Below are 14,259 nucleotides of genomic sequence, written 5' to 3'. Positions count from 1 at the left end.
CAGTGGCTCCGGTGGCTCTGGTGGGTCTGGTGGCTTCAGTGGCTCCAGCCAGTTTCCAGCGCCATATAGGCATCCTCTGTGCATGGATGCGATTCATAGTTGGCGCACGTCCATCACTCGCACTCCACTCTAGTGTTTACTTTTCTTTTCTCTTTTTTTTGTTGATACTTTTCGAATGGGGTATGCACTCTGGCAGGTTACCCTTTAAATTTAGTTATAATTAAAATTTTAAGTGAAGTTTAAAGTATGCAAAGAACCTGCTGCAATAATTCCACTTCTTAAACAAGGCAATCGAAAGATGGTTTGCTTTCTACAAGAAATGGTAGAATATATCAATGTATTAATAATATACTGATCATTAACTCAAATGCTATATATATATCTCTAATTGAAGCTTTCTTTATAAATAAAAGACAGCTTTAATATCATATTCTGTTTCTAGAGCTTGAGGAAACCCCTTTTATAGGATATCTCCTCTTCGTTTTATAATTGGGCTTTATATTTTTTCTGTCAGTGTTTAACAAAATGTTTTCCATTTCCCCCAACTATTTTTTGTTGTTCAAGTTGTTTTTCTTACTTTTTTTTAATTTGATTCATTTTATGCGTGAAAACTCGTTAAACGCCCGACCAAAAGCCACTCCGACTGTCTGACCGATCTCCGAGTGGAGAAAGAGAGATGCGCCGAAACAGTTATCTCAGCAGGGAATGGGAATCGGAATGGACTTGGACTTGGACTTGGAGCAGTCAGTGGCTACTGGAGAAAGACTCTCCCCAAGAGAGAGAGAGAGCCAGCAGGTTTTCACTCACATTGCCACATTTCCCTCGCTCTTTCTCTCAGTGTTCTGCTCCGCTGCGAGTGAAATGGCCAGTCTTTGGTGGCTCTTTGGCGGCCCAGTCCGGTCTGGCCACCGTTTCGGCCAGGTTTTTTGTTGCTGTTGTTGTTAGCCAGCTTTTGGTTTCTCGATTTCTCAGTTTTGTCGGTTTCCCAGTCTTCAGTGGCTCAGTCAGTTCAGTTGTTACGATTGTGCGGTAACGGCATCACGCAGCGCGACTCCAACTCCGTCTTGGAATTCGAATTCGAATTCTTTTAGACCAACTTAAGCCACTGTTGGCCATTCTGTGGGCTTTTTTCTTGTTTTTTTTGTGTGCTCTGTGCCTGTTTTTTATCTGAAGTCCCCCAGCATTGGACCGGACCCGTGTGACCCAGTAAATCGTAAACAAATCGTATGACAAATCGGAATGTAAAGTAACAGATTAGCGGTGTGTTCCCCTCCAGATAGGGCATCTCCCACTCCTTCTCCTCCTCCGTCATCTCTGTGAAAATATTCAGGGAAAATCACTTTCCAGGGACAGTGTGTGTTTGGTTATTTGGTTACTCAGCTAATTAGCGAAGAATTGCTAAGAAGAAACTCTGTGAAATTGTGTAGTCTTTAAAAGGTGTTTGTGATTTACAGTAGCTATTTGTTGTCTATAACTTGAGTTTACTTAATAGAGATTATTTTAGTTTCATTTTCTGTAAATATTGGAAAAGAAATTCCCTGTTAATTTGACTGTATATTGTTTATAAGTTTGCTGACCTGAGATCATTATAAATTTTCTGTGAAGATTAGAAAAGAGTTACTTATTAATTAAGGTTTAATAAATATAAGAACATATTTCTATATATTAGTTATTGAACTTTTATGATTTCAAATTTGTTGAGGGTTTTTTATGGCTTTATTTTATATGATAAATCTTTAAACAAGTAGACAGATAATTTTATTGAAAATTTTAAGTAGAAAGGCCTTGAATTTGAAAAATACTTATTATAAAATAATAATTAAGGAAGGACGGTAACCCTTTAAGGCCCAAAAGTGCCTCTTATAATTCTCCTAAATTTTACCAACAGTGTTATGTATCTTAAGGTATATTCCCACTAGGCCTTAAAGGGTTAAGTTATTACAGCATACAATGCAAGAGTACAGAGTATAATAAGGGATTATATAGATGGATATTTGATCAGGAAACCACTCACATACTGTCCACTAACTTATTAGTCAGTTACCTCACTCCTTCAAAGGGGAATCCCCGCTACATTCGCATCCAATTATGAGTTTTTATAATTGATATTTTCAAAAACTGCTCCATGACACACAGAGGAGGGGAGAGACAAAGAGATCTGCCGCCGTGGAAAACCATCAACTCAAGTGGAAAGACAAACTGCAATGGCATGGCAAATGGCAAATTAAAATAAATTGAGGCAGAAAGGCGTAAAAAAAGAAATAATAGACGAGAAGCGAAAAAATAAATACGGCACGCATTTAACAACTGCATTGCACATCGGACAAACAACACAAAAGTTGCAAAAATTACAACAAAGAAATATATATATAAACAATGCCGCTGCCTTGGATGTGTGCAGAGTGCTGAGCGTCCGATCCAATCCAATCCAATTCAATCCAATCCAAAAACCCAATCCAATCCAAACTCAATCCCATCCGAACCATTCCATTCCGTACACTCTGCCGCTGCGGTTCGTTCGCCATCCGATTTTCCTCGGTTTCTGTGTGTGCTTTTCGTGTGTGTTTTTCACGTTTTTCCGCTGAGCAAACATTCATTATGGTCGTCGTGTGGCTATAGCCAGGCAGCAGCAGCAGGTGGAAAGGAGCCCCTGTGCTGGCTGACCATCACCACAATGCAGTAACTTTCACTGCCTATGGCCCATGGTCGCGACCCGAGAGGGGTAACCGAGGATGTCGCAGAGCGTGCGGGCCACCAAGTCCTCCGCCGGCGTTGCCTCCTCCACCTGCCAGTTGGCCACCGGCGGGGGCAGCGTCCCCCACAAGTTCAGCAGTATTGTCAACAAGGTGGAGTCGCTGATCAGCAAGATGCATCACGACAAGGTCAACAACTTTAAGTTGCTGCAGCAGCAGGGTCAGCAGCAGCAGGATCAGGATCGAGCTGGGAATCACCAGCAGGAGCAGGCGGAAGATGAGGAGCAGGATCAGGAGCATGAACAGGATCAGGAACAGGAAGAGTGCAAGTGCGCCTCTCTAGACTCGCTGAATAACCTCACAGAGGAGGACGAGGAGCCCGAGATGCTCTACACGGACTCGGATGATGCGGAAATAGCACACATTACGGGCACCACAGCGGCCCAGGTGCATCATGCCCAGATGCAGATGCAGCATCACCAGCACCATCACCAGCAGCAGATGCAGCTCCGACGCAGTGATCTCGACCAGCTGACCAACGAGAGCATCAGGGATCTGAACGAACAGTGCTGTGCCTCCCTGGGCGATGCCCTTGTATCAGGTTCTGGATCCGGCTGCGGTGATCCACCTGGACTTGGTGCTGATAATGCCTGGAGCGTGGAGGAGGACATGGTGTACAAGTGCTGCACCACAGCCACTCTCACGTCCAACTCATCCGCTGGAAGTCTGTGCGAACAGTGTTGCCTGGAGGAGCAGCTCAGCTTTAAGATGCAGCTAGGTCAAAGGGATGACAATAATAATAATAACCACGAGGAGGAAGAGGAGGAGCAGGTGGAGCACGAGCCACCCACTGCACCCACTGCAATAGCCTCAGCTCCTGGCCTCCTGACTCCCCCAACGACTGGCCTGCTGTTGGGCGGCAATAAGACCCGGCGGGTGAGCAATGCCAGCAGTGGTTCGGTTAGTCGCATGGAAACGATCCTCGAGGAGCCCACAGAGTCCAAGATATCCGTGAAGGAGATACTGGCACGATTCGAGACCATGAACTCCAATGAGGTAAAGCGAAGAGGGAGCTGTGATATATTTTCCTATGATTTCCCCGCTTAAGCTTCCTTCCTTCCCCCCTTTTCAATTTTCTCTGAACCAATTTTTGGGAAGTGTAAACAAATACGAGACGGTGTGTTAGGGACAGGGGCCGAGATGCCCCGGGAGGCCTAACGGTGTTATTATTAAGTCGACACATAATCGCATTATTAGCGTGGACAGAGGGGCGGGCACAAAAGGCAACCAGCAGCCAACCCAGTACCCCTTCGGCCTACTCAATGTCGTCTCTCTTTTCTCCATCTCCCCAACTTACATCACCTGGCTGGAGTTTGGAGCTCGGACCTGGCCTGGCCTGGTTGGTGGGCTAATTAGCGGTAAAACTGGCCATCTCTCGGGTGTCGATTATGCAACTGCAAGTGATACATTAGTCGGGACACCCAGCCCCCAAATAAACATTGTTAGATGAAATTAAACCCTGAACCGACTCACAATTGCAGATGATGTTTACTTTAAATCACAAGTTTTGAAATAGTTTTTGGGGATATTTTTTTATAGTTGAAAGTACTTTAAAGTCTTGGGAAATTGTATTAAACAAATGAGTTTCAAGACTTGAAACCTTAAACCCTTTGTAGTAAAAAACCTGGAATATCACATATAAAACTATATGTTCCAAACTGTATGAAGTACCCTCAACAAATATTCTTGAGGTTACTTGAAGTTGACCGGAAAATGAGGCTTAGTTGAGGTCTCAACCTGATCCGGATTCCCTCTAGAATAAAAGAAATAAATAAAGATCGTGCTGGATCAGCAAAGATGCCATCACGTTCTCCGAGAGAGTTCGATGACCAAGATGAGGGAAAGACAATAAGAACTGATGGGGATGGGTTATATACATATATGAGTTGGAATGACCCACAAAGATGCAAGTCGGCGATAGTACATTATGGTTTATTATACGCGTGAGCTAAAAAACAACACACAAAAAAGTAACAAAACAGAAGAAAAAACATTATAATTTAACTGTAATTTGATTTCAATAATTTAATTACACTTTTTTTGCGTTGTGCGTTTTTTATGGCCAGCCTCTGCTTTTGCTTTGGAGATTCGCCCGAGGTAAATCACTGGAAGATACTCTCTGGCTGCAGCTTATATTTTTTTCTGTTGGTCTTTGGTCCCGCGTAGAGTCAGTCCGTAAATCCAACCGGACAGACGGACAAGCGGACAAGCCGGACAGGCATTAATTCGAATTTTTAATTAACTTGCGCACGTTTTGCTGGCCAAACAAAGAAAAGCGCACATATGTATGAAATAATACCAAAGGGGTAACGGATAGCGGGTACGGGATGGGAGGCACTCAGCCAGCCGAAAAGAAAGTTTTTTGTTTTTAGCGGTCACTTGGAAATTACACTCCAAATTTAACTCTTGTTTTTCCTCGATGTGAATTCTCGCTGCAAGCGGGGCCCCAAACTGGAGCATCTGGTGTACAATTCAGGCCATCTGACCCACTTGCCAGCCAGCCAGCCAGCCCAGTTCCACTCTGCTCCAGTCCAGTTCCACTCCAGTCCAGTTTATTTTAGTTCCATGCCCATAAAAGTCAGGTTAAGCCGTTGTTCTCTTGACAGCCACAATCTGATCCAGACAGCCAGGCTCCGGGATTAGGCCTTGGAAACTAGGTGATCCTTGTCCCCCAGGCTTGCATCGGAGATCGAAGATCGAAGATTACACAGATCTTAGTTCCATGTCTACTCACCACATTGGGCTTATTTTTAGACTGCAAAAAATGCTCTATCTATAAGAATAATATATATAGTTTTAAATATCAAGAAAAGGAAAAGACCAATATGATTTGTTAACATGCCTAAAATGCTCAACTGCCATGATGACGAAATATATATACCCTTGCAGTTATAGGATCAAAACGACTATCTAAATATTTAAAAATTGGGTTTCTATAAATCAATATTTATTGATATTTTACATGGCAACATTTTCGACAAATCACAGTTTTAGAAAACTCATAACTAAGTCAAAAACGCATTAATTTAAATTCGGAAAGCTGTCCTATGTTAGTTTTCATTAGGTTAATAAATCTGCATACTTTATTTAAAAATTTAAATTTTTATCAATTTTCGAAAAATTTGACGATGGCAACCCTTAAATTTTTGTGAAAATTTGTAAATTTTTTTTTTCTCTCTGAGATAGCTAAATGGTTTCGCCTCTTGATGCTGATCAAGAATATATATGACTTGTGGGGTCGGAAATATCTCCTTCACTTTGTTTCAAGCTTCTGACTGAATTCAAGATACCCTGCAATTTTTGGAAAATTGGGTACTCATTTCTAATTATTTGCTAATGATATCTTCCATTTTATAGATATTTTGATTTAACAATTTACAAATTAAACCTCAAAACTTCTTAGCAATATGGAAATCTTTAATTACATCATTTTGAGGCTTACTTTGTGCAATTTATTTCACTTTTCGTGTACTTTGACTTGCGGTTTTTGCAACCGCAGCTAAGAAATATACAAAAAAACGACAGGAAAATGTCTAAAAATCATGTATGCATATCTTTTAACCAAGATATCTTTGTTTTATATCATTTCCCGTTTTGTCTTTAGTAAAATAGTAATGCTAAAAATAAACCCAAGACTTGGACAAAGCTCAGATAAACAAAGGAGAATCAATTTGAAAATAAATATGCCAAAGATTCTTGACGATCTCTCGCATAAATTAAGCAAAAATCTTTTGGATTTATTGCTTTGCAAATAATCTTCATTTACAAACCAGTTTCCTGTGATGTTAAGTATTGGTTTTGCCTCGATATTTTCCCATTTTCCTAGCGGCTAACCAAAATTTCAACAATGCGCATAATTTTTCACAAATATGGCCAGCAGCAGTTGATTGATTGGTGAAAGATTTCCGCTTTCATAAACAACAAACAACAACTTTTACTGAGACTGGGCTTTTCTCGCATGCGATTGCAGTGCATATCTCATAGATACAGATGTATCTCTGGAGTCATGTGTGTGGAGCTGCGTGTTTTTGTGGGGGCGTTGCAGAGACCGACAGTAAAAACAGTAAAAACAGTAAAAAAAAAAATAGAAAGCCAATGCAACAAATTGCGCCAAATAATAATTGAATGCAAGCAATAAAAGTGAAAAATCGACAATGGCAAACGAAACACTTTCGTTGCCGAAAACGCCGGCCAAGTCCATGTCATGGCAAGCCGATCCCCAATCTCCCGATCCGATCCCCGCCAGCTGTCACCCGGTCAATATGTGAGCATAAATCATCAATGCCCGGTCCGGTCTGGTCCGAACCCATCCATGTTCCAAGCTGGCAACTGGTTGGTTGCTGGCTGCGCTCCAAGCTCTGGCCAAAAAAGGCGCCCAGCAACTTTCACATGCCATTGACATGGCCATCGAGCTGCGAGTTGCGCCTTTGCAAGTCAATTAACAAATTGCAGGCTCTCCCAGCTGCAACAATGCACTGCAGAAAATGAATATGGTTAATAATTGCCACCCAGGATGATGACTTTCGAGTCATAATCATTGATATTTGAGTTTCAGGAAAGGAAATCTCCATTTACCTGGTATTAGTTGATATATATTCTATACTCAAGTCGCCCTCTCTCTCTCTCACCTTTGCAGTCACAATCAAAGGCCTCGACGCTTTCCTCGGGCGCTCGGGCCGCCGCCCAGACCCTGAATGTGCCGCTGGAGCGCCTGGAATCGCGCCAGGCGCACGCCCAGCGTACCGAGCACACTCAGAACGAATCCCAGCAGCAGCAGCAGTCGGAGCTGCATCATCATCTGCAGCACCAGCACCAGCAGCAGCAGCAGCTGGAGGATGCCCTGGAGGAGCAGCAGCAGCAGCAGCATCTGTCCGCCGATCATCATCAGCAGCAGCAGCAGCCATCGGGACAGCGTTACATGAAGCAGCAAAGCTATTTGCACTCCGCCCGCAAATCAAATGCCGGACAGCAGCAGCCTGCCTCCCTGACCAATGGCCAGGCCCATCAGCAGGAGCAACTCCAGCTGCAGCTCCAACAGCAACAGCAGCAGTCTCAGTCACTGCCGCATCACGATCTGGATGCCAACTATCTGCAGGAGGAGAGCAATGGTGGGACACCGCCCTCGGTGACCAAGTACTCGTTGCTCCAGTTTGCCATGCAGCACTTCCGCAATGAGTGAGTATTTCCTGAGCTTAGTTTCTTCCCAAGAAGAAGTCCCTAAGGACTCTCTCTGATGTCTTCCACAGCCAACTGAGGGACGCTGATCGTCATCATGAGCGGCACCAGTCCTCCGCTGCCAATCGCTCCTATGCGGAGCTGGTCAAGTGGCAGGGCCATGCCATACGCCTGCCGCTACTCCGTCTGCCCAATGACCTGGCACCGCTGGCCTTGGAGTGCTTCGATTGCATCCTGCGCTATTGTGGCGACATACCACTGGATCCTGACCTCACCGAGGTCAAGTGTGTTTACACCGTGCTAATGGTGAGTAGGGAATCGGGTTTTTTGAAACCGGAAATGGGGTCAGTCAATGGGAGACCTTGAACTAGATGCTCCACTTTCTAGTTTAACATAGTGGGAACCCAAAGCGGGGTCTTTGTTTAAAAGAGATTCTTGGAACTAGATTAACACAGAAAAGGTTGGGGCTTGGGATATAATATAATATTTTCATCCAAAGAGTGATATCTCTGCCGTTTCTACATTCGATTTATCTTGTTCAATATCAATTTTATTAAACGTTTTTGGACAAAACTATGTAAATGGTCTTCCGGATAAAACATGACGATCAATCAATTCCAGTTTTTGTTGACAGACTCTCGCTTAACCCAACCGGAAGTGGATAAGTGACAAGCAATTTGGTCAGAGGAAGTGTTGTCAATGTGTTTATTTTGAGAGCTATTAAATTATATAAAAATATTCATGAAGTAAACAAGATCCTCCAGAGATTACCTTACCTTCTTCATCTTCCATCCTCCATCTCTTCCAGCACTGTCACAAGTATCTTGCGCTACGCGACGAGGTCTATTGCCAGCTGATGAAGCAGACGACGGCAAACCGGTCACCTTGTCCCGACAGCTCACAGCGGGCTTGGCGCCTGCTCAGCATCCTGGCGGCATACTTTGGCTGCTCGGATGCACTGCGTCCCTACCTGATGGAGCATCTGACATCGGCGGCCTCGGACAGGCGACGCTCCTGCCATGGCACTGCCGCCGTTTGCCTGACGAATCTCCGGAAGACCGCCCGCTGCGGTGGCCGTAAGAATGTGCCCAGCGTGGAAGAGGTGACAGCTGTATCCGCTGGAAGATCGGCCAGAAGACAGATCTATCGGCTGCCTGGTGGAGCCGAGAGAGTGGTTAATACCAGGTGCTCCACCGTGGTGGCGGATGTCATTGCCGAGCTGTGTGCCCTGCTTGGCGTGGAATCGGAGGCGGAGCAGCAAGAGTTCTCGCTGTACTGCATCGTTCAGGGAGATGCCTTCACCATGCCCCTGGCCGCCGATGAGTATATCCTGGACGTGACCACGGAGCTGCTCAAGTCCGGGCAACCCTTCTACCTGATCTTCTGCCGCTCGGTGTGGCACTTTGCATTGAAGCGCGAACCGGCCCCCATGCCGCTGTACGTGGAGGTGCTCTTCAATCAGGTGGCTCCCGATTATCTGGAGGGATTGCTGCTGGAGCTGCCGGGCAATGGTGTCCCTGTGCCAGAGATGGTACGCGACATGGCCCGGATAGCAGCCTTGCTGCATCGTGCCGCCGATCTGAGTCACGTGCCCGCCATGAAGGAGATCAAATTCTTGTTGCCCAAGCCGGCGCTGGGCATTCGCGAGATCCGACCGGCCCAGTGGGTGGGCCTGGTGCAGTCCGCCTGGCCGCAGGTGGCCAATCTGAGTCCCGGCCAGGTGAAGGCCCAGTTTTTGAACGTGCTGGCCGCCTGGCCGCTCTTCGGCAGTAGCTTCTTTGCGGTGAAGCGCATCTGGGCCGAGGATGGGCCACATGTGGAGGATAATCACAGTCCGATGTGGCGAGACCTCATCCTGGCGCTCAACCGGCGGGGAGTACTCTTCCTGGATCCCAACACGCACGAGACTCTGCAGCACTGGAGCTTCATGGAGGTGATATCCACGCGCAAGGTAAGACGAGACTGCATTAGTTATATTATGTTATATAAATCTAAATAAATGCATGCTTCCTGCAGGTTCGCTCCGAGGATGGTGCTCTCTTCCTGGACATGAAGGTGGGCAACCTGATGCAGCAGCGTGTCATCCGCGTCCAAACGGAGCAGGCGCATGAGATTTCGCGCCTGGTGCGTCAGTACATCACCATGGCCCAGATCAGTCAGCGCGACAAGCGGGAGCTCAACTAGGAACAGGACTTGGAGCAGGAGCAGGATGAGCTCAGCCCTTGAGCAACGAACATTAGCTCTATGCTTAACATATACCCATAATTATTATTATGTTTATTCTTATCGATATTTCGTATTCGAGTTATTCTCCACACACATGCATGTTTTTTTTATTTCGTCGTTTTGTAAGTTGTCCCTCTACGTATATATTTATATTTGATTCACGCCCATAACCAAGTGCTGGCTTCCGTATCCCGTACTCCCTCCTGGTGGCGCTACGTTGGCCATATATAGATACCCCCCTTTTGTCTACTTGTCCCTCGATTCTGTCTTAATTTTAAGCAAACCAAGTGCAATCCCCTCTTTTTGGAGTCTGTTCTGTTCCATTTACCCCATTCGATCAACGATTCTTTTAGCACTTAAGAGTAGCGCAAACTTTATTATTATTATTATTATTATTATGATAATTATTATCATCTTTTTTTTTGACATTTGTTAAATTGAAAATTGCTTAGCTTAATCCCTAAAATTATCATAAATAAATACAATTTATATATGTATATCTATATATATAAAAAAAAAAACGAAGTGTATGTTAAGGAGAAGAGCTTCGGGGGATTATAAATCAAATGAAAAATGTATGGTTATTAATAAATGCCAAATATTTCTTGATATTTCCAATCAATCTCCAGTTGAATCTATATCTTATATATAGATTTCCCATCCCCCCGAAGCTCCAAATAGCCTGTCAGACTGATAATGGTCTTCCCCATTAGTCAGATGCTTAACTATATTATATTTGGTATGAGTTGATCGCTGTCATCCTCCTCATCATCCTCGTCCTCGTCATCATCATCCTCATCATACTCGCCCTCATCCTCCTCGTCCTCATCATCCTCATCGTCCTCATCGTCCTCCTCCTCGCCACCGCTGGGCTTGTCCTTGTGGCCGGTCACGGATGTTGCAGCTGGCGCCAAAGTTGCCTTTGTCTGCTCATGGCCAGTGAGCTGTGTGGGTGGTGGCAAGGCTGGTGATGGTAGTGGAAGTGGAAGTGCCTCTGTCCCCGTTGCCACACTTGTTGCATTACCCTTTACGGCTTTTTCTCCGGATGTTGCTGCCGTGGCGGAGGATGGAGGTGGAGCCGAGGCTGAGGCTGGTGCTGGCGTGGTAGCACGCCTCGTTGTAACGGCGCTTAACGCTTCATTAGTCGCATTGTGGCTGCCAGCTCCAGTTGCCGCCACTGTCGGTGTTGTGGCCATCATGCCGAGGGCCATGGGTCCTGCTCCCGCTCCTGCTCCTGCTCCTGCTCCTACTCCTGCGGTTGGCACAGCTGCGGTGTCATTTGTCCGGCGCTCCGGCTCGTTAGCCGTCGGCAACTTTTCCGCCGTGCTGTCATCGGGCACACCTGCGTCCACATCCCCATCCAAGTCGATGTCCAGCTCCAGTTCGGTGGGCGTGGGGGGCGTGATGCGCGGCGGCGCCACCGAGGTCAGCAGAAAGTCATCGCGTATCTCACAGTTCTTGCCCAGAAATCCCTGCCGGCAGTGGCAACGGTAGCTGCCATCCTCGCGGCTCAGCGATATGCATTTGCCCTCGTTCTCGCACGTGTCCGGATGCTCCAGGCAGTAGGTGAGTTCTGTGGGTTTGCTTGGGTTACTAGCACTCCTAGGATGAGGTTTGTTTAGTCTGGTTATACTCACTCTCATCGCAGAGCATTCCGCCCCAGCCGGGATGGCAGTTGCATTCCCACGGTGCCTCGCAGTCTCCATTTGCGCAGCCGGGATAGGGGAAACACTTGTCGCACTGACTGCCTGTCCAGCCCACCTTGCAGCTGGTGGAGGAGTAGCAGGAGGAAATGGGTAACCGATATTGCTGGAACACTTGTTACTGTTCTTACTTACCGGCACTCGCCAGGCTTGCGGCAGTAGCCATGCTGCTTGCTACAGTCCGGGTCACAGAGAGCTGCAGGAGAGGAAGATCAGCGGATATAGCTTGGATCTGGAGCTATCTCCTTGATACTTACGCGTCTGGCAGAGCAGACCCGTGTAACCGGGCAGGCAGAGGCACTCTAGCGGCTTGTTGCAGGTTCCATGCTGGCAGCCTGGCATGGTGGCGCATTCGGAGCAAGTGCGTCCCGCATAACCAATACGGCAGCGGCACTCTCCAGGTGCCTCACAATAGCCTCGGGTGCTGTGGCAGCCACTACGGCAGCTAGCTAAAATCAGGGGGAGTTATGGGGAGTAAAGAGATATAATATATAGCTTACGTTCCGTGCAGAAGAGTCCTGCCCAGCCAGGCTTGCAGATGCACTCGAAGGGCTTGGTGCAGCCACCATGCTGACAGCCCGGCAGTGGGATGCACTTCTCGCACATTTCGCCACTGTAACCAATGCGGCAACGACACTCCCCCGGGCGCTGGCAGTAGCCTAAGGGTAGAGCTTAAGGTTTAGTCTGATCTGGAAAAGGAGTCCCTAACTTACCATTCATGGGATCGCAGCCACGGCGACACATGGGCACCTGGCAGAGGTCACCTTGCCAGCCGGGCAGGCATTTGAAGTCACCTTTGTCATCGCAAATGTAGTGCGCATTTTGCTTCTGCTTCTGGGATTTCTCACAAGCCTAAAGTTAAGTCAAAGTCTGATCTGTTTTCTATATATTATTTGATTTTTTTGGGCTATAAAACTCACCCTTTGCTTCCAGAGGGGCACATTTGAGTTGGTGCTTTGGCGGGCCTCGAAATTGCGACGGAAGGCAGCGGTAATCTCCAGGTTAATGGCGGCAATGGTGATGGCCACCAGCACAGTGGTCACCTGCTGCCCAAACAACATGGCTAAAAGGGTAAGCCGATATTGGAGCTATGCCTTATGTTTTGTAGATTCAAATTCCACTCTGGTAATCTCTTCACTTTGAGGGGACACAGAAGCTTCTTTAAGAGTTGTATTATTGGTTAGAAAACGAAAATGCTTTCGACCAAGACTAGAAACCGTAGACCGTAGATCGTAGACCGTTAAAAGAAATCGACGCAACGACGGCCCGTCACAATTAACATGTTCGAAGAAAGACAACTTTCCTCGCGGCCTGAAGAATGGGAACCACACCAGCGACTTCTGATGAATCACCTGCACTACCAACGAGCTGAGAGACAAGTTGCCTTGCAGATCGATGGTAGGAATGCAAATCGAGAACGGGAATCACTCTTCTGGCTTAGCTGCAGGTGGCTCCTCGGACAGGTGCTCCTCTGTCTGCCTTCGCTTTGGGACTAATCAATTAGCCAGCCGCCAGCTCTGGCTCTTTCTTCTGCTGCCAGAGCCACACTCTTTCTACGCCTTTCTTCTGCTGCCAGAGCCTTGCTCTTTCTACACCTTTCTTCTGGGAGAGTGAGTGGAAGAGAAAGAGAGAGAGAGAGAGGGAGAGAAGCTTGGCAACTGGAAAATTGGGTCAACCAGCTGAGAGCGCTCCACTCGGCTCGGCCAAGTCGCACTCACTTGGCTTAAGCCACGAAACAGTGGGTGCAATATATTCACCATTAATTCTTAAAAACATATTTCTTATTTATGGTATATTAAACTCAAAGCTAGCAGTACTTTAGGAAGATGGCCACAAAGAAGAATGTGACTTTAAATAAATATTTATTAATATATTTTTCATAACTTAATATATCTAGATGTGTGAATAAAACTTTGAAGTTAGTATTCTATATACTCTCCAGTATATAAGTTACAACGGACCGGATCAAAAGACTATATCATATAGCTACCATAGGAACGATTTGTATAGGAAACAAATTATACATTTTCCAGTTTTCAACATAGATATTTGCATCTTATTTAATATAAAGCCATTTTGTATTAATTTATAATTTCAGTATAAATTTTATTAGGATCGGCCGACTATATCATATATATGCTTTTGAAACGATCGTTAAATGTGTGCCTCCCTCTCTTTCTCGCTGTAGCTACCTCCCTCTGCCTATTTGTAGAGGCTGCTCTTTCCCTCTCGCTCCCGCTCTGCCTCGCTCTACACATAGCTCAGTGCCTCTTGCTCTCACAGTTTCTGTGCTCTTTCCTCTGGGACTATAAATAGAGGCGCTAAAGGCGCGCGCCCTCAGTATGTGCGCGACCCCCCACCTGTTAACATCGATAGTGATCGTGATTACTAGTGATAGTGAA

General features: G+C 46.2%; 2 protein-coding genes across 4 annotated transcripts in view; one reads left to right on the top strand and one right to left on the bottom strand.

Moving 5' to 3' along the window:
- The window catches only part of Myo10A (unconventional myosin 10A), a 30,967-nt gene extending 20,720 nt beyond the window's left edge, over positions 1-10,247 (top strand). For 2 of the 3 annotated variants that reach the window (XM_020949293.2, XM_086835845.1), the window contains 4 exons: positions 7,390-7,928; positions 8,000-8,234; positions 8,737-9,879; positions 9,945-10,247. In XM_020949293.2, the coding sequence (XP_020804952.2) occupies positions 7,390-7,928; positions 8,000-8,234; positions 8,737-9,879; positions 9,945-10,112 (2,085 nt within the window). In that variant the 3' untranslated portion in view covers positions 10,113-10,247. Of the gene's footprint in view, positions 1-1,130; positions 3,750-7,389; positions 7,929-7,999; positions 8,235-8,736; positions 9,880-9,944 lie in introns of those variants that run through there. The other variant, XM_020949294.2, reaches the window with a different exon arrangement.
- A 263-nt stretch (positions 10,248-10,510) lies between these two features.
- Positions 10,511-13,345, bottom strand: C901 (notch receptor 4 protein C901). The gene is made up of 7 exons (XM_020949438.2): positions 12,778-13,345; positions 12,571-12,709; positions 12,358-12,516; positions 12,115-12,306; positions 11,993-12,053; positions 11,792-11,922; positions 10,511-11,727 (listed from the first exon to the last, which is right to left on the bottom strand). Exons 1-7 carry the CDS (start codon positions 12,916-12,918, stop codon positions 10,880-10,882), a joined length of 1,671 nt encoding a protein of 556 aa, XP_020805097.2. The 5' UTR covers positions 12,919-13,345; the 3' UTR covers positions 10,511-10,879.
- Between the last annotated feature and the right edge of the window lie 914 nt (positions 13,346-14,259).

The sequence above is a fragment of the Drosophila serrata genome, unplaced genomic scaffold, assembly GCF_035046125.1.
Source record: "Drosophila serrata isolate PLE 108 unplaced genomic scaffold, ASM3504612v1 contig_276, whole genome shotgun sequence".
In the NCBI taxonomy this organism is placed as follows: Eukaryota; Metazoa; Arthropoda; class Insecta; order Diptera; family Drosophilidae; genus Drosophila; species Drosophila serrata.
This window is presented reverse-complemented; position numbering and strand designations above follow the sequence as displayed.